General features: G+C 38.0%; 2 protein-coding genes across 3 annotated transcripts; both read right to left on the bottom strand.

Annotated features, from left to right (window-relative positions):
* Positions 1–570: 570 nt before the first annotated feature.
* Positions 571–9,233, bottom strand: LOC145502231 (gamma-aminobutyric acid receptor subunit alpha-6-like). The gene is made up of 8 exons (XM_081481486.1): positions 9,184–9,233; positions 7,994–8,079; positions 7,150–7,217; positions 6,252–6,472; positions 4,872–4,954; positions 4,358–4,486; positions 2,989–3,344; positions 571–2,325 (listed from the first exon to the last, which is right to left on the bottom strand). Exons 1-8 carry the CDS (start codon positions 9,231–9,233, stop codon positions 2,026–2,028), a joined length of 1,293 nt encoding a protein of 430 aa, XP_081337612.1. The 3' UTR covers positions 571–2,025.
* Positions 9,234–11,836: 2,603 nt separating this feature from the next.
* LOC145502640 (gamma-aminobutyric acid receptor subunit alpha-3-like) lies at positions 11,837–20,699 on the bottom strand. Of its 2 annotated transcripts, none has more exons than XM_081481982.1 (8): positions 19,186–20,699; positions 17,915–18,003; positions 16,824–16,891; positions 15,821–16,041; positions 15,051–15,133; positions 14,509–14,637; positions 13,471–13,811; positions 11,837–12,162 (listed from the first exon to the last, which is right to left on the bottom strand). In XM_081481982.1, the coding sequence occupies exons 1-8, from the start codon at positions 19,263–19,265 to the stop codon at positions 11,860–11,862; spliced, it is 1,314 nt and encodes a 437-aa protein (XP_081338108.1). In that variant the 5' UTR covers positions 19,266–20,699; the 3' UTR covers positions 11,837–11,859. The 2 variants fall into 2 exon arrangements, with proteins under 2 accessions (XP_081338108.1, XP_081338109.1); XM_081481983.1 differs by having other exon boundaries at positions 13,471–13,718.
* Between the last annotated feature and the right edge of the window lie 45 nt (positions 20,700–20,744).

Raw genomic sequence — 20,744 nt, 5'->3', positions numbered from 1 at the left:
AACTTGGGGTTCGCATGGCATTTCACGTCAGACATTCTGCACAAAAGTATTAAAGCCGGAAAAGCCAACTTTTTAATGACGTCATCTCATTGTTTTGAATTGGTCATATTTTATGAAAAGCACACAAACGTTCTAGAAGACAGACCAAATGGACATGACGGAGAGCGAGATGAAAAAAATCTTGAAACACTTAAAGACGAAACTGTAATATGATATGTCACCTTATTCAAGGTATTTTTGTGTTGTCATAATAAATAGCTCTCAAAGTTTGCCATTAAATTGTGATCTTCCATGATTTGTTAGTCCATTAATACAAGCTCTCTCTGTCACTGTCAATTAATTAATAAAATCGGAAAAATGCTGACAGATTCATAAAGGAATTCTGTCAAAGAATATTTGTTGAAAATATTATACATTCAGGAAACTACTCCGTTTCGCTAAAAAAAAAAAATAAATAAATAAATAAAAATATGAGGTAGACAGAAAATAGATTTATGGCTTTTCATTTTGCAATTTTCTTGACAAAATTAAAAGGGGAAACACTTCGGCTTTTGTAATGCACTTTAGGGCCTCCACGGCCGTAAAAATTTAGTTGTCGACAACTACTTGTTAATCTCGACAATTAAATGTTCACGATAATGTGTGCGGGATGAGTTGTCAGCAGCTAAACACTATTTCTTCAGTTATCGACAACTAAGCAGTATCCCTTTTCGAAAGGAAAAACTGTTTTTTAAATTTTGGGGGAATCATTGGTTTAGTTGTCGACAACTATCGAAACTGCATAGTCAGTGGAAAGTGATTTGAGCATGCGTAGCGGTAGTTAGTTCCCATGGCCTCGCTGACCCGACTTAAACATCGACAAGGAACCCTCCAATGTGTGGGATGCTCTGATCGGACACAATTTGTGGCCGATAACAATTAGTTATATTAATGACGACTAAGTGTCTAGTCTCTGGAGGCCCTTCGAGATCTTTTTTGGGCAGAGGGGACATTGTAAGGTTTCAAATCAGATAACTTTGCTCCCATGGATCCAACATTCAGTGCTCGCGTTTTCATGTATTTAATACTTTATATTTTGTATTTTGATTCCTTCGAGATAATCCTGCAGTTTGCGCTCCCCATATGTTTAGTTAGGCCGTTGCTTCTGCGACGTCTGGTCTAGTTTATTAGCTAGTTCAACTGGATTGGTCACTGACAACCGAAAAACTGTGACAGGAGTGGTAGTGGTTTGATGGATACTGGCTGTTACACGTAAACGAGTACTAAATATTGATTTAATATCTTAAAGGAAATGGATATTGACCGAACAAAAACTATTCTCGGTCACGTACGGTTCCTTTAATATCACCGGTTGGTGGTCCAATTGGTTGTCAGGTGAAAGGGATTCCAATGTATTTGTTTGTCACAGAAAAACTCCTACATAAATGAAATCAGCCTGAAATGATAAACAAGGCCGAGTAACAAATATTTACGAGGGTTATACATGGGATAAGAAAAAGTATACCGCCTCATCCGGGCAAACAAGAACTAACAAACCTGAAAGTTTAAGTTTCGCAAACCTTAAAATACTGACTGACAATTGTCAGAAGACTGAAACTTAACCTGACAAAGTGACAAATGGCCAAGTTTTAAAATGAAACCCAATAAAATGGCCCAATAATCAACCTGACACATCTTGTGTGCATTGCATGAGTCGACCAAAGGTCGACATGATGTACCCTAAAGCAACACTTTAATTACAATTTTACCGGTTCGTAGCCGTCATTTACCTATATATTGGATATGTACTACCTATACAACGAACATTATCACGCGTCACGGTGCAATAGCGTGATAAGTCTTATGTTGCCTAGCAACAGCAACGATAAAACGGTGAACTCAATACCATCACGCAAACGATATTTCGCTGTCGGTTGATACTTATTTTTCTACTGAAACGCACCTCACTTTCGCGCATTTAGAAACCTCTTGCTCTAACTATGGCTGTATTCTTGCCTGATGCCGGGAAAGCACTTACATTCTGCTTTACGAATACGTGAGCCAATAACCGAAAGTATAACTCGCAAAAGATAACGGAAACAAAACTCGAGATATCTGGTCAATTCGTACAGCAGTTATCTTGCTTCTGCGCATGCCTTCTTCAATGCGTACTTTATCCTCCATGGTGACTATGTCTTCTAATGACATGGGTAATGACTTGTCTTTTACCATGATGTTCATCTCAGTAACCTGGTCTTCATCCGGGACTTTATGTTTTGCTATTCTAGCCTTTCGTTTTCGATACTTAACACATGGAAGCAGTTTGGATTTAATCGAGTGGCGAATCTGCAGGAAACAAGAGTACCCATAGTCAGAGTGTGGTTGTCAGCCATCGGTATCGTAAAATAATAACCGGATTAACTTGCGGGAGAAACGTGTTTTTACCAAGCGAAACAAACCACCAGCAAGTAGAAGTTAAAGGAGCGACGTCACAGTATGCACATCTTGAAAGGTTTAGCCTAAATGTTTCAAGTTTGCGTTTGTAATCCGTGTTAATCGTCACCATTCTTAACTATCCTTGTTCCTTTATTGTTTAATATTAGCTCTTTGGTGTTTTTCTATCTTAGTGCTACTATTTTCAGTTTCCCTTCCACTGAAAGGTAGTTTTTTACGTGGATAAAATTTACCCAAAATGCTGTGACTGAGCTCCTGGGACGCTGACAAATAATAACAACAGAGACCCCGTCATCCAGGCTACGATTATGTTTTCTAGGCTACAAGCTGGCTATAATGCTAAATGAAAGAAACGTATCAAGTAATAAAATGTAGTTTGTAAACTTTGTAAAGTTCTTCGATGGCACGAATGTACCCTCAACACAGATCTAACTGGACACAAATTATTTGGACCAATTCGTGGCCATTGCGATGCCTTCTCTTTCGGCATCATGCATTGATACTCTTACAAGGACGGGGCACTGGTTACTAACAACACTAGAGCAATTTACTCACCATTTCATCTTTGTTGTAATTGCAATCTTTTCCAAGTGGCCGTGAAGACAGCAAAAACACTACTAGACTCTCAATGACAGAGAAGAATATGAATCCAAACGAGACCAACAGGTACCAGTCTAAAGCCTTAGCATAGCTGACCGGCGGCATGGAGGCGTTAATGGCTCCAGACAGGAACATAATGGTGAGAATGGTGGTGATTCCTATCGTTAACCGGTCACCGGCGCTATCTGGGCTCATCCAGAACACAATCCAGCTAATCAGGACAATCAGGATGTCAGGAACGAAAACCTGTAATAGGTAGTAGCCCAGGCGACGTTTGAAGGTATAGGAGACTGTTATGGTGGTAAAGTTTACTAAGAAGAGAACAAAATGAAGATGACAGTCATAGTAATTTTCTTGGAGAATTCTGTCGAAGGGGGAAAGGTGCAATGAGGTTTACCCCATGTAAAGTACCAACCCGCGAGACAAGACCAGACCACAACAGCGGGAACTACGTGTCAACTCTTTCCGATAAGTGTGTGGGTTCTTTAACGTCCCCTGCTAACCATGTAACACTGAAAATGCAGGAGACGGGGCCTACGGTTTATAGTCCTTATTCGAGAAGACTTTAACGTCTAATTATTTGCAGATGTAATTACAAAAGCAGCATATTCTCTTCAGTTATTTTAAGACCCTGAGTGTTGGTCCAGTCTGGGGTCCGAACCCTCGACCTCCCGCACAGCAGATTGGCGCTCTACCAACGGAAGGAAAAATCTTCTTGTTCGGATAGCTATAAATGGGCATTGCACTTGAATTGATTCCATGGCTTGAGAAGTCCTTTTGTTGCTTGATGTTCTCACATATGGAAAGTTAAATCGCGCTTGCTATATGTTTTAGTGCGCACGAGAAAGAGGGCAGCTTTCAACTGAGTGTCGTAAGACTAAAACCAAAGTAATCACCCTAGCCAATCGCAAAAATATACAGACAATCCAGTGAACCAATCAACATTCGAAGAAAATACATGTCGCTGAAGCAAAGCGCGGGAAAATGAGGCGAACGAGTTACGATTAGTTTTGAGTCTTACCTCTGATTGGATGAAAAAGTGGCGCGAAGTTTTTAAGCCAATCGTGTAGCATAGTGATAAAAAACCAATTACTTTTCGACACTCAAATGAAAACCACTGTAATGTAGATGGTTTAATTTTATTTGCTTTGTAATGTTAACACAGAACAAAATGCCTTTTTAAATTAGCAAATTATAGTGCACGCATAATCAAACTGAAACTGATTTATATAACATGTTGTGCCAAGTACGCAGTCTTTAATAACAGCTTAAACGCAAGAGATGGATTCGAACGTTGGTAATTTGAATAAGTGCTTATTCTTACCATTCAGGTAACTGTCTTGGTTGGAAGTAAAGCTTGCGCCCATGAATTGAAACTGCGCCATGTTATCACGAATGACATGCACGTCGGCATTTTTCCACTTAAAGATGACGTCACTATCATCATAGGCATCTGGAATTGAAAGAAAGAGAGTAGAATGATATGGGGTTATGTATGTGTGGTTGAATCGTGGTAATAAACCTTGGGGGAAGGGGCACTCCCTATAATGACCTACGCGGGGAGGCTTCGCCCGAAAGGGGTATTTTTTTCAAGATTCAGAAATACAAAAGGCGAGGGATTTCTCAAGTTGTGGTATATTAAAGTGTAGGGAAATCTGTCATTTAGTCATTTTAAAGGGTCTTTTTAAAACATTTCCAACAGACGCACCTAATGACTGTATCATTTCACTTATCAGGCAGCACATGAAAATGTGGTGAGCTCCCCTTATAAAACTTAGTAGAATACCCCTCCCCCAGCGTAATGAACAGAATAATCGATGTTATCGTTCGATACTTACAGCTTCCAAACTTTAAATGACACGTTTGACTGTCGTGGGGAAAACTGCGCAGATCCATCACACAAGATGCAGTGAATGACACTCTGAAAGATAACACACTGAAGGTCGTAACCACAACAACAACAGCAGCAACAATCCTTTATTTAAACACGATTTTTTTTAAGCAACAGGTTTGCTTGTGAAATCGTGTATCTGGCTTAAAGTTTAAGAAAGCACAACTATATACATAATCATAATACATAATATGAAATAATTCTGTACTTATTCATACGAACAGAATCTTTACGTATGCATGCATGTTGCATAGAGAAAACTGCAATCATGAACAAATGTCTTGGGACAAATTTGCACTTTTGGCGCTTTTGCGCACACGCCAGACACGAATACAACTTCACCTGTCTAACCTCATCCCCCACCCCCCACCCCCCATACAATGTTGAAAACTAGTACCTGCAATTTCACCTGATTTTCAACGTTGTATTGGGCGGGGAGGGGAACAGCAACACGTTTTTAAAAGGATAGCAGCGCTTTTTCAAACTTCAGTTGTAAAACACAGATAATTTGTTACATTACATAAGTGTCCCAAGGATATTTTTCCACGATTATGAGTATAACTACTAGACCGACAGCGCGAGTTGGAAGGACTTGCACGTCAAAATGGGTGTGCCCATAAACCTAACCTCGTACCCAAAGTCTTCGTTTCTCGTGACCAGCGGTCGGAAAAATGGCGATCCTGTAAAGTTCACATTGGAAGTCCGAAAACATTGGACATGCGGTTGAATTGCACATGGCTAGCGGTAAAACACGTCGCTCAATCGAATCGGGGGTGGTCTCACTTCCGCTCATTTTCATTGTTTTTAAAACCAATCAAAATCGATCATGCAACGGAACTCTCGACAGTCGCTCGTTAGGTCTGGAAACATATTTTTGAGGAACGATATGGCAGTAACCATAGAAACATTCCGATTTCACTTGTTACGCGTGCAAAAGGTCGTTGCTTCACATTGAAAGTCAGTTGTAGTTTTAAACTTTTTTTCGTATTTTTTAAAGCATAGTTAATAGAGGGATAGTTAATAGAGGGATGTTGAAACTTGACTTTGGTCTTATTGTAGGTGTTTGTTGGCTATTTTGGGGGTTGACCCTGCACAAAACCTGGCATAATACAAAAGGTGGTTATGTGTGCTTATACAACCCACCAATATATGTATAGAAGCAATGCGATTATGTAATTCATGCATGGCCTATGAGCATAAAACAAAAGATGTGCAGGGTCCAGGACCTTCCAACATAAATATCAGCCTGTTTGTTTGTTTCTTTGATGCTTACCGGACTTCTTAACCACTCCCGCTATTAACTATGTTTAAGAAAACTGATGCTTACCCCCTGCTGTAGACAAGATCACCTTCAGGACTGATAGACACTTTGCTATGCGTTTCCAAGTTCGGTAACATTAAATTTGTCGCACGAGCGTTGTAACAGTATGCGTCAGGGGTCCATACGAGGTCGATATCACCCCCTTTAAGGGTAATGCTTCGATTTAATTTCCCTGCCAGTCTATTATCCGTCCAGCTTTGGATAAAGTACGAGAAGACCTGGAATTCCTAAGAATAGTATGATTTTTATTGTCAAGAAAGCTTAATTCGATTAGAATAGTGTAGCTGGATCTAGAAAGTATTTAGCACCTTGTTTTAGAATTGGTTGAACCAAATGTTGCTGAAACAGTCCAATTGTGGCATTGCAACGTTGAATGTAAAGACATCGGTGTTTCACGAAAGTTTAAGAAGGCCTCTATCTCAGCATTGCATGAAGTAAATTATGGCATTACTTAACCTTAAACCCCGTTCACACCGATAAATTAAACATATTTTAATGTGGTTTAACTAAACAAGGTTAAAAATTAGTTGCTCATACCGTGCACACCCCAGGTAAAAACCTGTTTGATTAAATAAGGTAGCAAGGTGGCTGGAATTTTGTCTTCTCAATATGACTGCAAAGCGTAAGCGACAAATTAGCAAAATCAAAAACTTGATTTAGTTTCACTAGTTCAGTTCATGTGAACGAGGATTTTCTGCTAATTTTATTGACGTCGACATGTTTTGCAATGAGCAAGCATTGACCACGTTTGAAAAAAATCATAATACCCTTAAAAATGCGCTTAGCTTTAGAATTCAGGTCAGGGACGTTTTGCTGTATTTGCATACATGACAGGGCAGGGGGTGTTCCTGTTTTGATATTGCATACATTAAAATTAAATTAATAACAGTTGTGGCGCTCTTACCATGTCGGCCTCGTGAATATTTCCAAATGATTCCACAAGGAGCTGAACCAACACTTCCACAGGTGAGTCTGAAAAAAGATGTGGCGAACAAGTCTCCATTAACCACTTGTTTTTTTTGGCCAATTTTATGCCCATATCATAACAAAATTCATGTTTAGTTCAAATCGAAATGTGTTTCTGTAAGGTCAATTAAGGACGTTCGCGCGAAAATTTTGCAGTGACATGCAATAGATTTTTTTAGATTTTTACTGCAGTCAGATAGTGTGTTACTTGTGTCATACATGCAAAACAAATTGAGGGGCACCGACTTCGTTTCAGAGATAGAGTGTGTGGAAACTACCCTAATTTTGAAAAATTAGCGCACGTAATTCAGCATGGTCTACAGAAGTAAAACGAAGGTAAGCGATCTTAGTCATATTCTGCAGAAGTGGGTCTGTTGCGTAAATGATTCCAAATGTTGCCAACGTTTTCAGAAAACCTAACCCTTCAAGAGGCATTTGAAACCACCGCACAGATAAACGAAGAGCTAAAAAGAACGGAATTCGATGGTGCATTTTGCAAAAAATTCCGACTTCTAATGATAGATTTTCTTCATTTTTTCGCTAAACGTAGAAAATCGGTAGAGAAAATGATCCATCGAAAGAAAAATAAGGGTCACCGAACTTCCAAGATCGTTATATCCAGGCAAAGCTATAGCAATGGCCATCTACCCTATAGCGTGCGCTCGATGCACGACGCGCGGCATGTGAATTTGCGTGCGCAGTAAGGATGCGCAGAGACAATTAGCGCGAACGTCCTTAACCGCGATGTCTGTCAGTCCGCATTGACGTTAGAGTTACATTACCTCCATAGAATCCAGGGCTTAACGTTTCATCATAATCAGCAACTAGCGTGTTCTTTAATGAGCTGGAGCCTATTGCTGTAACAAAGCTGGGGATATGAAAGAAAAACAAAAACTTGTTAGGAAGTGTTAGCTGTCATTTCTTTGCAACCTCAACAAATGACTTATTCGTAAATTTTGTGTATAAAGAGACACCTTCAGGCAGATTCTCACGCATAGTTGTTAAGACTATACCAACGAGCTAGACGGAGATTATCTTCTTTCTGCTCGGTGAGAGGCGAGAGGGATTATATCGTTATTTGTGGTGCATAAAGCAAGTTATGATGTCAGTTATGCCTTAAGGTAGTCAAGAGAAATATAAATAACAATAAAAATGTTATTAGGCACGTTTACTCTCGATGAAGAAATCTTAAAAGTAACACATGCATCAGGATTTCGTGTTTGTGTTGGACAATGAATACAGAGAGTGGGAAATGGGTGATCGTTGTGCCGTATTTTATGCGCGATGTTGTCGATGGTGAGGCCTATTTGACGTTTGTGGTGTAATCTGCTTAAGTAAGAAAAGTGATTCCTAGAATGAAGCATCGCGCACGATGCTGCGTGCAGTGCTGTACGCAACAATTTAAGAGCAGGCGGAACAAAAAGGTGCCGTTTAGACGTTGCCAGTGAAACAGTCAGCAGCAGTGTAACTTGGCATCCCGCGTCGCTGACCTTGAACGACTTAATCCACTTTACCTTCCGTTTTTTTGTATTAAAAAAAAAGCAGCTGTAACATTTATATATCGAGGAGTTTTTAATTGACTGCCTTAAAACCCGAAAACCACGAAAAAGGTCAAAAACAAAACAAACAAACAAACACACAACTGAAGAAAGAAAACTTGAGCTAACAGGTTCAGGAAAACTCACATGATGAAATCATTAATCGGTTTTGGTTTGCATTCAATCATCTGGTTGAAAGTGTAGTGCGGTTATTATTTAAAAAAAAAAAAAAGAAAAAAAAAAAGATTACTGATAGCAGAAAATGAAAGCAAAACCAAGGCCACTCCAGCTCACCCTGGACACTCAGTTGAAAACAACCCCATGTAGCGACAACAAAAGCAAATGAGCGAAACGAAACGTAACTCCGAAATAAAAACAACGAACTCTAGTTCATGTAAACTGGCATATGCACCTATTACCAAACAATGACTCACCTGGCAAGCGACAAGCAGATCCCAAAAGAATTCAGGCCTAAAACCTTCATCCTGTGCTCAGCTGGAGATGGTGAACAAGGAGTATTAACACAGCACTAAACTAGCTACTGTAATTCTTAAACCGTGAATCAATACCGCTTTAAAATGCCTCACTGAATTCCTTGAATCCAACTTGGTGACTGCCCTGACTGACTGGATGACTGTAGGAACTTAATTTCGTGTACAATCTATTTGACTGTAGATTTAAATTAGGCGTCAACACAAAAGAATACAATAAAACAATAACCTCAATTGACCCATACTTACACTAATTACATGAAAAGTATTATACCCATTGCAGGTTGATTTAACAAAATAATAAGGAAGGTAAATGTTAATTGGAGCATAGAGGCTATTTGAACCCCAAGGATTTCGAGTTAGCCCCTAAAAGCTATTTAGAGTTAATTTTAATACAATAATACAATAATCTCTATTGACTCACACTGACATCAATTAGACGAGAAGTATGATAAACATTAGAGGTCGATTAAACAAAACGGTGGGCAAAGTAACCTTTAATTGGAGCCTTGAGGCTAAAGAAACCTCAAAATTTTTTAGTTAGCTTCTGAAAGCTATGTAGGGTTACAATGTAATTTTTCATACAGTGCAACCAGCTTTTTTCAGGTGTGTTTCAAAGCTATTATAGACGAGGCACTGTGTCTGATCTTCAGGAAAAATGACTAATGAAAAAACTCTGGAAAAGGGAAAAAAGTGATTATAATCTTGTCCAAGACCGATGTTTCTAAGATCTTTTTCTAACCTTAGGAGAGTTGATTCCGAGATTCACTAGCATCTATTTAGTTGTTTTTCTCTTTGAATTCTCTACTTCTCCCTTCGGCTTTTAAATGTGAGAGATTTAATTGCGACAAGCGTTTTCCTAACTAGCCTGTTGCATTGACAATGCTTGAAATTTTTCCTTAATCTGGCCAAAAGAATCAATCATGACGGGCGAAAGAAGAAGCCATTAACAAAATCATGTGCATAGACACCCACTGAGAAGCGAAATTTACATGGTGTTCGTATAGTAATGAGAGTACATAATATTAGGATTAATGTTGTTTCTGGCAAATTTTCAACATTTTTCATACTGTGCTATATTTCTTTTTAAAGCTCTACATGTAAATAAGTTTAATCTTGCAACTTGATGTAGTTTTCACGTGTAACGTAATGACGGTTTTATCATGATAGATATTAAGCACGTCAAGAAATTTGTTCGATCGATGTACCGCAATGATGATATATTTATTCTGCTTCAAGATGCAAATTTCGCCAGGAATTATCTGTTGTTGCCCTGTCTAACATGATCCGTGATAAAACTACTCTTTTTTCTAGTTTGCGTTGAAGCGTTGTTACTGATTCTCTTCTTCGACAATTTTCCTCTACAGTCAACGTTTAACATCCCTTGTGAAATTTAACTCGACTGCGAAACATTTGCCCACAGCTTATAAAAATGGATAATTAGCGCGACTGCAACATAAACAAAAAAAAAAATTGGGCCCTTTCCATGATTTCAGCGACTTATTACCAGGTAATGATAGCGCTAGGCCAGACGTTTGTCATAAATATTGTAGTTGAAGCCCGGTTCGAAGCCTAAAATTACTCCTCTGGTTCGCATCAAGGTAAGTAAAACCACTGCTTTAGTAATAATTACAGCGAAAATAGCCGCGAAGGAAACTTAATTGAATCAAATTCGTATTCAAGACTTCAAGAACGGATACTAGCAAATATTTTATACTAGATTGTTAAGGATATGCGGCAAAACCTACCTCAGTATCCCGTGCTCTCTTTACAAGGGTTGAGGGTACGTATTCAAGAATCTTCGGTCTGATGGAGTATGAAATAAAAACGAGTCTCTATGTTGTTATTTTGCCTCCTGTGATGCAACGCTTTTCAAAAAGAAGATTAAAAAGGCTCCTTTTGTAAAATGCAAATGCAGGGACCGTATGTTATTATGCCATTGCTTTCCAGCTGCTCTACACGTCTTCGCGTGTGGCGGGATTAATATCTTGAGAAAAATGAATCGCGCGTTAATTACAAGTCCATGATGAATTTTGCTGCCGGCGTTTAAGATGATGTTTCCATTTCTATTTACAGAGGTCTGTGAGAAGTGGCTCTTGTTTATGTCAATTAAGGCTTGTTTTCACTGGCGCATAAGCATAAGCATAAGTCGACATATGCAGATGAAGTAAGATATTATTAATCAGGACCCGGGTTTTGTTTGCAAAATGTTCTAATTAAAGCCGCTACTTGAAGCATTCTACTGCGAATAGTGCAAGTAAAATCAGCCTTAACTCTCAAGAGGTGGGAATTGTAACTCAACCAGTCCCTCTTACAGGATCTCCTCTCTCCAGCTTCGCCGCTGAAGTACAACACCAAGCAAGAGAGCCTTCTTCCAGGCTGCTTTTATTTTCCGACATGTTTGTGACCTAAAACTTTAAATAAATAATCTAAAGCATGACTTCTAATAACAAAGAAGGCGTACGTGAAAACCAAATCAGACTTGAGTACTAACAGAAAAAGAGAATGATAGCTAAATGAAGCGACTAACATTGCATTCGAGAAATAATGATGCATTTAATATTTGTATTTAATGTATTTAACTGACGGTCCATAGGTAATACATTGTATGTGGTATTTTTAATTTGCATCAGTATAATAACTCCAATATCCAATGTTAAAAATTAAGAAGATAAGCGGGAACAACGCCCGTGATACTTTGTCGATTAAATCAGGTGCATTATCCAGTTTGCAAGCCTTTTTATGTCCTAGGAATGAACTGTCCTCACAAGCTGCAATTTCAGTGTTTGAGATACTTCTGATAACCTTGTTGCCTTGATGTTCGTTGTCTTTATGTCCAATCGAAGAAGTAACGTCATGTTTGCAGGAATGGAATGTCACCTTCTCGTCTGACGATGACTTATTACTTGCACAAGTTGTCTCCTTTTGTAAAAAGGAAGGAAAATAATTACCCGAAGAGTCGATTATTTATATTAGCGCGTAGGAAACTTATTCAATTTTGTAACTCTAACGACTACGTTTATTGGAGATATGGACGAGCGACATCCAGGAAGTGGCAATTACTTTATTCGTTATTTTCTTTTATCGCTGTCATAAGCCAGCAATAGCGTTTTATTGATTGATAGAATATTGAAGGCAAATCGTTCAATACATGTTACTCAATGTGATGATTATAATAGGATTTGTATACTCAGGCTCGAAGTGGTTAAAATTCTACAGATATCTTTTATCAACGGAATAGGAACACTGGATAGGAACGCTCGATTTTCAGAAGAGGGCCTTCAAACGGACTGAAGCGCTCAATCAATGGAGGGTGCTAATCGCATTAGATCTTACACTTGTGGTTAACAAACAATGGGAATCCACTAGAAGGAGTAACCCAGAGGTCTTATTGCGTACCATGATGAAAGAGTCATAAACAAACAACAACAACAACAATAACAGCAAAAACAACAACGACAACAGAAAAGGCAAGATACAGTCAACTCTCGTTATAGCGGACACGCACGGGGCCGTCGTTTAGTGTCCGTAATATCTATAGCGAGAGTCCGTAACAGCGGGGTGTGAGATAAAAAGTTCCCTTAACATTTAATAAATAACAAAGACAATGTCTATGAAGCAAGGACTATTGTGCAGACAAAAAAAAATTGATGTGAAAATAAACATTCCAGAAGTCTTTTGAAGTGTATTTTGACAAATGATGAACAGCAGACTGTAATTTTACATAATTATGTTATATGAGAAACACGAGAGTGTCACGAGAGTCAAAACAATAAAATTGTCATTTTGGTACTACGAAAGTGCCCGTAATTCCGTAATAGTAAGAGTCCATAATTGCGGGAGTCATTTCCAGTCAAACCTCTACAGCTTTCGCTGGGGATCTGGATGTTGTCCGTGATAGCGAGCGTCTGTATACAATCAATATATCAATCAATCAATCAATCAATCAATCAATCAATCAATCAATCAATCAATATATTTAACGTGGTCGGTACACTTAGCTAAAAAGCTACTTTACAGGTACGCCACGAAAAAAACAGAAAAAAGAAATTATAAGAGCCTTATGAAGGTATTTAAATTTAAATAAATTAAGATTAAGAACTACCTAATATTAAAATATAAGAATAAACAATGTAGTCACAAGTAAAATGTATAATTATACAATATAATTACGTATAATTAAGCACATAATTATGTATAATTATACAATTTGTGTATATATACACAAACCTTCATCGCCCTTCTCTTGTTACCACTTGTCCAAACGACAAACACAATCAAACATTCTACCAGGGAAAAGAATGCAAAGACAAACGAAACCATTAGGTACCAGTCCAACGCCTTGGGATAGCTGACTTTAGGCATGGTGCCATTGATAGATCCAAGAAGAAACATGATGGTCAGAATGGTGGTGATTCCCAGCGCCATTCTGTTTCCCATGTCTGTTTTGTCCATCCAGAAAACAATCCAGCTTAGAGCTACGACGAAAATGTCGGGAAGGTAGACTTGGATGAGATAATATCCCATGCGACGTTTGAAGAAATACGTCACTATTATGGTGGAGAAGTTTCCTGAAATAAACCCAGAGTTAACTCGCTCAGCCCTGTCCGTGTCAATTTAGAAATTGAGTCGCTAGGCGTAGTGGTTAGGGCGCTGGATTTGTAATCCGAACGCTCCTGGCTCAAATCCTCCTCCCTGCCACTAGATAGATTTGTATAGGGTGGCTCCGAACTCAACTCCTCCACGGCTTGTAAATAGCTATCTGGTAATCCTCCAAACAGTTGGGATTTTTAACAAGTTTTTATGTTCTGTTTACAACATTTATAGTGCCCCCAATTAGCGCAGCTGTGCTAAATACCGGTAATAAAGTGATTTATTATTTTTATTTTTAACAGCAAGCTTAACTATTTTTGTTGCGAATAACTTTCATGCTTAAGTATAATAATTTATTTTTCATCGTAGTGGGTATGCATGCGCAGTTAACTCCAGGCTAGGCTACCGACATCCTCCTTCAACAGATGAAGCTAATAATTCCAAGGAATTGAAAGACAATAAGAGTTTAAGATACCAGGATGGCAAGAGGTGGAGCAATTGTTTTAAGCATAGACGAGGGGTTAAATTTATGAGAACCTGACGAAGAACAAACGCAGGGGAGATTTTTATTGAACTCAGACTACCAGATCATAGAAGGCAATGCCCAAACAACGCTCTTTCATACTGGCTCTTACATAGATCTACAATAATACGAATCAAAAATGCAAGATTTACCTATTTTGTACATGTTCACAGACGTCGACAATGAGGCCCCCTTGTAGTCAAATTGTGCCATCTGAGTCGCCTCTACTTTCACAACTTTGTATTTCCATTTGTAAATGATATCCTCAGTTGTATAAGCATCTTGTTTAAAGAAAAAAAGAAATAAGCTCGTCTAGTGTGTTCGAATTATTAAATAACATTATCTGTAAATAAAATGAACATGTATCGTGTTGAAATCAAGTGCAGTGGATAATTCTTTAGGGGCACTGTGATTGGTTTACTTATATAGCAAATACTATAGATATGTTCCTCTTAGTTTAGTAAACAAATTGTTTGATCTCATTTTTAGCCATAAGTGCATTAATTTTTACTGATGTTTTCTATCAAAGCATATATGTACTTCAAAAAAGCAGAAAATGTATGCATTGAGTACGTTCAACTTTACAATGACTTCATGACGAGTGACAAACATGGACAAGACCGTATGAGTGAAACGATTGTCATTACACTAACAACATCATTAAGAATTGTGTTATTGCGAAATAAGCACTTACAGCTTCCAATTTTAAGAAAACATTCTTGCGAGTCAAACGGGAAATGACGAAGATCCAGTTCACAAGATGCTAAGAAAGTCACCCTGGAAAAAAAGTAAATTCTTGTAAATACGTCTCTGATCAGAATATTATTAGGTTATAAAACCTCATTCTTGACTTTAATTTCATGCAGGAGCAGTTGAATTACTATGTACTCTGATAAAGAATTAAAAGGTAACCGTAGATTTAGCATCTTCAAAAGTTTGAAACAAATTATTCAAATTTGTTTTCTTAAATTCTTTTCATTCCTTTCCAAGCTCAGGGTTGGCTCTCAGCCTTTATTTATTTCATTTCGTAAGTAATCTTGTGCTTCGTAAAAAGTCAGTTAATAGATTATATATCTTGAACAATAATTAACCCAAGCTTAAACACGACTGTGAATAATAATGATAAAAAATTATTTTTTTTCAAGATCTGAACAATAAGCCGTAAAAGACTGGCTATGCAAACTCACGTTGCATTATCATAGTGACAGTATAAATGATTTGCGTGTTCCACCTCACCACTCTACTAGAGGCCACGAAAGCTAAGAGGTTGGCGACGAACCCTCCCACTCAAAGAGTAAGTTGTGCTTGATCTAGCTGTCCGCTTCTATTTACGCCTGGTTTTAGGCTTGCCCCATTCCAGAACAATTCCCCATAACTTATTATCATGTCGGAATAACAATACCCGAGGTTGAATATTACTCTATTTTTTGTAACAGTCGGCGACATCACGACAATAACACAGACCCTTTGGTGTAAAGCACATTTCCCTGGACATCAACAGACACTTTGCTGTGCACTGTAGAATCTGGTTGCATTAAGTTTGAATCACGTGCGTTGTAACAAAAGGGGTCTGGTAACCAGAGTCGATTGATGTTCTCTCCTTTTATGGTAATTGCCTTGTCAAGCTTTCCAGTGAGTCTGTCATCTTTCCACTGCTGTCGCAAATAACCAAATACTTTAAATTCCTACAACAGAAATAAATCATTTCTGTTCTCATTATACTATTTACCCGTCTTTGAACGAATGAATAATTTACATTGACTTACAATTCATCGTCGTCGTTGCCAGGAGAGAAACCCTGAGTGCAATCTCGAACACTCAGAAGTTTATTGCTTGTGTGGTAATCGAAGATTTTCAGGAAGGTTGTTAATGGCTGTGCAATAAGTCATCTCAAGTTGTACTTCTTATGCCATGCTTTAGTAAATCATAATTTATTCTGCTATTTAAAAGTGATATTTTCTTTGCCATTTCGGTGGCAAGGCTTTTAAAGCCTGGCTTTCACTAGTGACGTGAGCACAAGCGTAAACACAATAATTCTTATTTCACCGTGAAAACAGCCTTGACGCAGGTATAAGCGCAAGAGCAATCAGAAGCACAAGGATCAAAATTTTTCCTTTTTTCTTATGTTTGCGCTTATGCTTGCGTTTGCGCTGCAACAAGTGAAAACGAAATACTGCTCAGGCATAACACAGGCACAAGGATATTTACCACACATGGTTATGTTTGGCCAATGAAAACGCTGGATCCAGATTACCTCTCGCCTAAACAGTTTTCCAAAATGGCGGAAGGCTCGGATGATTTTGCTTGTGTTTGCGTCGAATTTCGTTTTCATTCGGGTCATCCCTATTGCTTGCGTTTGTGCTTGCGCTTGTACTTGCGTTGCTAGTGAAAACCAGGCTTAAACAATCGAGAGTTTATCCTAATATACTTTTAATAGTTGATTTTATTTCTCATACACCTGACCTACCATGTCTGCCTCTTCTATATTTCCAAATGATTCAACGTAGAGATCTGTCAAGATTTCGACTGGACCTTCTGTGAGTAAAAATTTCCAGGCAAATTATTAAGGACGTTCGCGCGAAAATGTTACAGTCGATAGTTTTTTAAATTTTTACTGCTATCAGATAATGAGTTACTTGTGTCAGAAATGCCAAAAATTTGGGAGTCACCGACTTCGTTTCATAGATAAAGCGTGCGGAAAACTACCCTGATTTTGAAAAATTGGCGCACGTAATTCAGCATGGTCTGTAGGGGTTAAAAATATCGAAGGTGAGTCAACGGAGGCAAACGATCTTAGTCATATTTTGTAGAAGTGGGTCTGTTGCGTATTTAATTTCAGGTGTTGCCAACGTTTTCACAAAACTTAACCCTTCAAGAGGCCTTTGAAACATCCGCACAGATAAACGAAGAGCTAAAAAGAACGGAATTCGATGGTGCATTTTGCAAAATATTCAGACTTCTAATCGATAGATTTTCCTCACTTTTTCGCTAAACGTAGAAAATCGGTAGAAAAAAATGATCCATCAAAAGAAAAATAGGGATCCCCGAACGTCCAAGATCGTTCAATCCAGGCAGAGCTATAACAATGGCCATCTGCCCTATCAATGTTCATTTTATTACTTAGCGCGCGCTCGATGCATGACGTGGCGTGCGAATTTGCGTGCGCAGTAAGGATGTGCAGAAACAGTTAGCGCGAACGTCCTTAAACAATAAAAATAATATGAATCTAACGTAAGAATTTAAAATGCTACTACTATTACAGACTGACAGACAGACAAACTGACAGACAGGTAGACAGACAGACAGACAGACAGACAATCTTTATTCAAGCGCGATTAAAATTAAAGCTCTGTAGCTTATGGGGCTGTTCAAAAACATAAACAATTACAATCACAATAAAACTTCGTACAAAGTATTAACATGATAGATACAGTTCGTCTAAAATTCGTCAATGGCAACATTCCACAGTATTGAGCCTCTGTTAGTGATGGAGGTTTTTACTATAATTCGTTTTGAAGCGTGACACCGTTAGTAATAACCAGATTGAGTTCATCCTACCTCCAAAACTGGGTCGCACCACTTGGTCATAATTTGAAAATAATCTTGACAACACTGATACAGAACTGCTGTTTTCTTTGGTTGAGGAGCTGTTAATGAAAGAAAGTGAAGCTGATTCGATCTTAACAGAGATGCTTAACAAAGATGAGCACTGATGCCTGGTACATAAGCCCGAGGCGGGTGGACTCCCATATAAAAGGGTCAGGATCACGGCTCTTCGGAAATTTTGAAAAGAACCCGTAAAAGGTACCAAGATCCTGTTTTTTGGGCGTGGCTTGAATTTTTTCACCCCTAAGAGGTACCAATTCTAAAACAACACATTTTCTCTTGTCATATTTTTTTCCGGCTAAATACCCTAAAACTAGGTACCGCAAAAGTTCCCCCTATGGACATTTTGAAGCTGAACACCATAAAAAGTACCAAACAAAATCGCTATTTAAATCCTTAAAAATTACGACGAGCACCCCCGTCTTTTTTATATGGGAGTCCTCCAGGGTACATAAGATATCCCCTGTCTCACATAGTACCAGTATTATCCAACACAGAAGACAACCAAACTCGTGCGAAGGACAACGGAAAGTTTTCACCAATGATGCACTTGATTGCATTTCACGATCTCCCTTAGTTGAGGGGTTCTGAGACAACACAAGCTTGTCCAGCTAAAAATAAACATTACGATATTATAATTACAGGCCTACTAGAAAAAATTTTATAAACAGGAATTTTTGCTTTAAATTAGTTGTTTGATTCGCATCTTCAATAAAGCATTAGTCAGTCGTCATTTCTTACTTATTTCACCTCTTCGTTTCACATCAAGCTAATTTTAGGCCTCAGGCATTTATGATGAAATCATAAACATACTTTCTTTCAGCAAAAATGCTTCAAGCAGATGTGAAAAAAAACTTTCAGTTGACGTATTCTGGTATACCTTTATGCGTATACAGACAATTTTGGATTGACCTGTTTAGTAAAGAAAAGCAAAATCCGTTTTCGGATTCTTTCGGATTTAAGAATCCAATCCTAGATTTTCTAAAGAAACGCACCCTTATAAATTTAAAAAAAAAAAAAATGCTAGCTACGCCCCTCTGTGCTTAATATGCATACAACAGTAGTTATCGTACTGTATTTTACAAAATAAGATTTGAGATATTTTTCCTATTAAACCGCTTTAATTGGCCAGTCGATGTTTGAAGTGAAATCAAACTATGGTTAAGCATTTCGTGAAACAAATTTTAACTTAGTTTAATTAAATAAAAATGAAATGTACTTACAGTTTTCCACTCAGCATGAGTATAAGAACAACACCAATAGTTTGGAAGCAGGACAGTCTTCCAGTCAAGGGTACTTCCATGTTTGGTCACAAGAATGTGAATTAGATGGAGCTTTCTTTAAGTGTGAAAATGATTGATTTCCACTGTAGATACATAATATATTGTTTGGTAATGAGAAAATAACTTAAGATTAGCATTTGTATCTAGGTCGTCGTCTCTCTACATGTATGTGGAACTTAACAAGGAAGTCTTGAGAAAAGTTTACTTGCCAAGATGAATGTTGATTGAGAATGTATATGTGCATGAGCGTAGCCCAAGAAATGCTTAAACATTGGATCTCGGAAACGCAACGACAACAGCGCGTAGTTAAGTAATTTAGACTATTTATCTCTACGAGAAAAACCTGGAAATATCAATTCGAGGCGATACATAACATAGAACGTTATAAAATTATAGGATTTTCGCTAAGCTGATGACATGGAAAATATGTCCCTATTTGCTTTTGTTGACACCCTATTTATCATGCACGCGCATTAAATATTGCTTTGTAGTCCACCGGATATTTCTCTATGCTTCCAGATTTTGAAAATTTATCATGAAATTCAGACTTTACCAGTCGAGATATCAATATCCGTATGTTGAGTTATTTGCCTTGGATCCCCGTAAGATCTATAAAACAGATTTCAACGGTGATGTTTGGGTCCACCAGTTGATCTGTGTACCTTAGGGGTCTTAAATAAGTGAAACATACGGTTTGATAAGTATATAGGTAAACGTGAATATATACATATTTTTCAAATGAATAGCAGGGCGGGACCCTTGTGGCAAGGTACAATTTCTACGTTGATATTAGCACTTACCGTTATCCATGCGGCGTTTTCTCCCTGCAGGGAAATAAATCCAGTAACACTGCTGGCGAAAGCAGCCAAGCAGTCGTGAAATAACGAAAGAATTGTATGTGAATAATTTAGAGGCGGTCCGTACATTAAAAATGCGTAACTAATTCCTGTAACTGCATCCAATTGCCAATTCACGAAACAAAAATACATTATTTGTAACCTAAGTTCCAAGGGAAACACGGGCACCCAACATCTGTAAGGATGCGCAAACAAAAAACACATTACTCTCCTTTCATGTTGATAGTAATTTAAAACTCACACACAAGAATGAGTTTGTATCATCGCTTACTGTGTTTAGAAAATTTATCCTCGTTTTGTCTGGCATCTTAATTTTAAGTGTGAAAACAAAACCACTCGCTAAAGGTGGTATGATATTGGCTAGAAATTTCCAGATCGATCTAACACCCTCGGTACTATTGAAATGAAATTGTTTACACCAATTTCTTTTATCAGGTTAGTATTTTAAGTGCATATACATATTTTTTTCTCATTGTCAACGAAGCGCTTTTATAAAAATATGATTTGTTTATGACGTACGTAGACGACTATTAGATTTATTACAGAACTTTTAGAGTTTTTCCAACACAGCACACGAAACACTAATATCTCATTGCATCGACTTCAAAAAGCCAAAAATCGTAAACCCACCAAGTTATTACA

This window comes from Orbicella franksi, chromosome 11 (genome assembly GCF_964199315.1).
Source record: "Orbicella franksi chromosome 11, jaOrbFran1.1, whole genome shotgun sequence".
In the NCBI taxonomy this organism is placed as follows: Eukaryota; Metazoa; Cnidaria; class Anthozoa; order Scleractinia; family Merulinidae; genus Orbicella; species Orbicella franksi.
The sequence above is the reverse complement of the archived record's forward strand: the minus strand, read 5'-3'. Positions and strand labels throughout refer to the sequence as shown.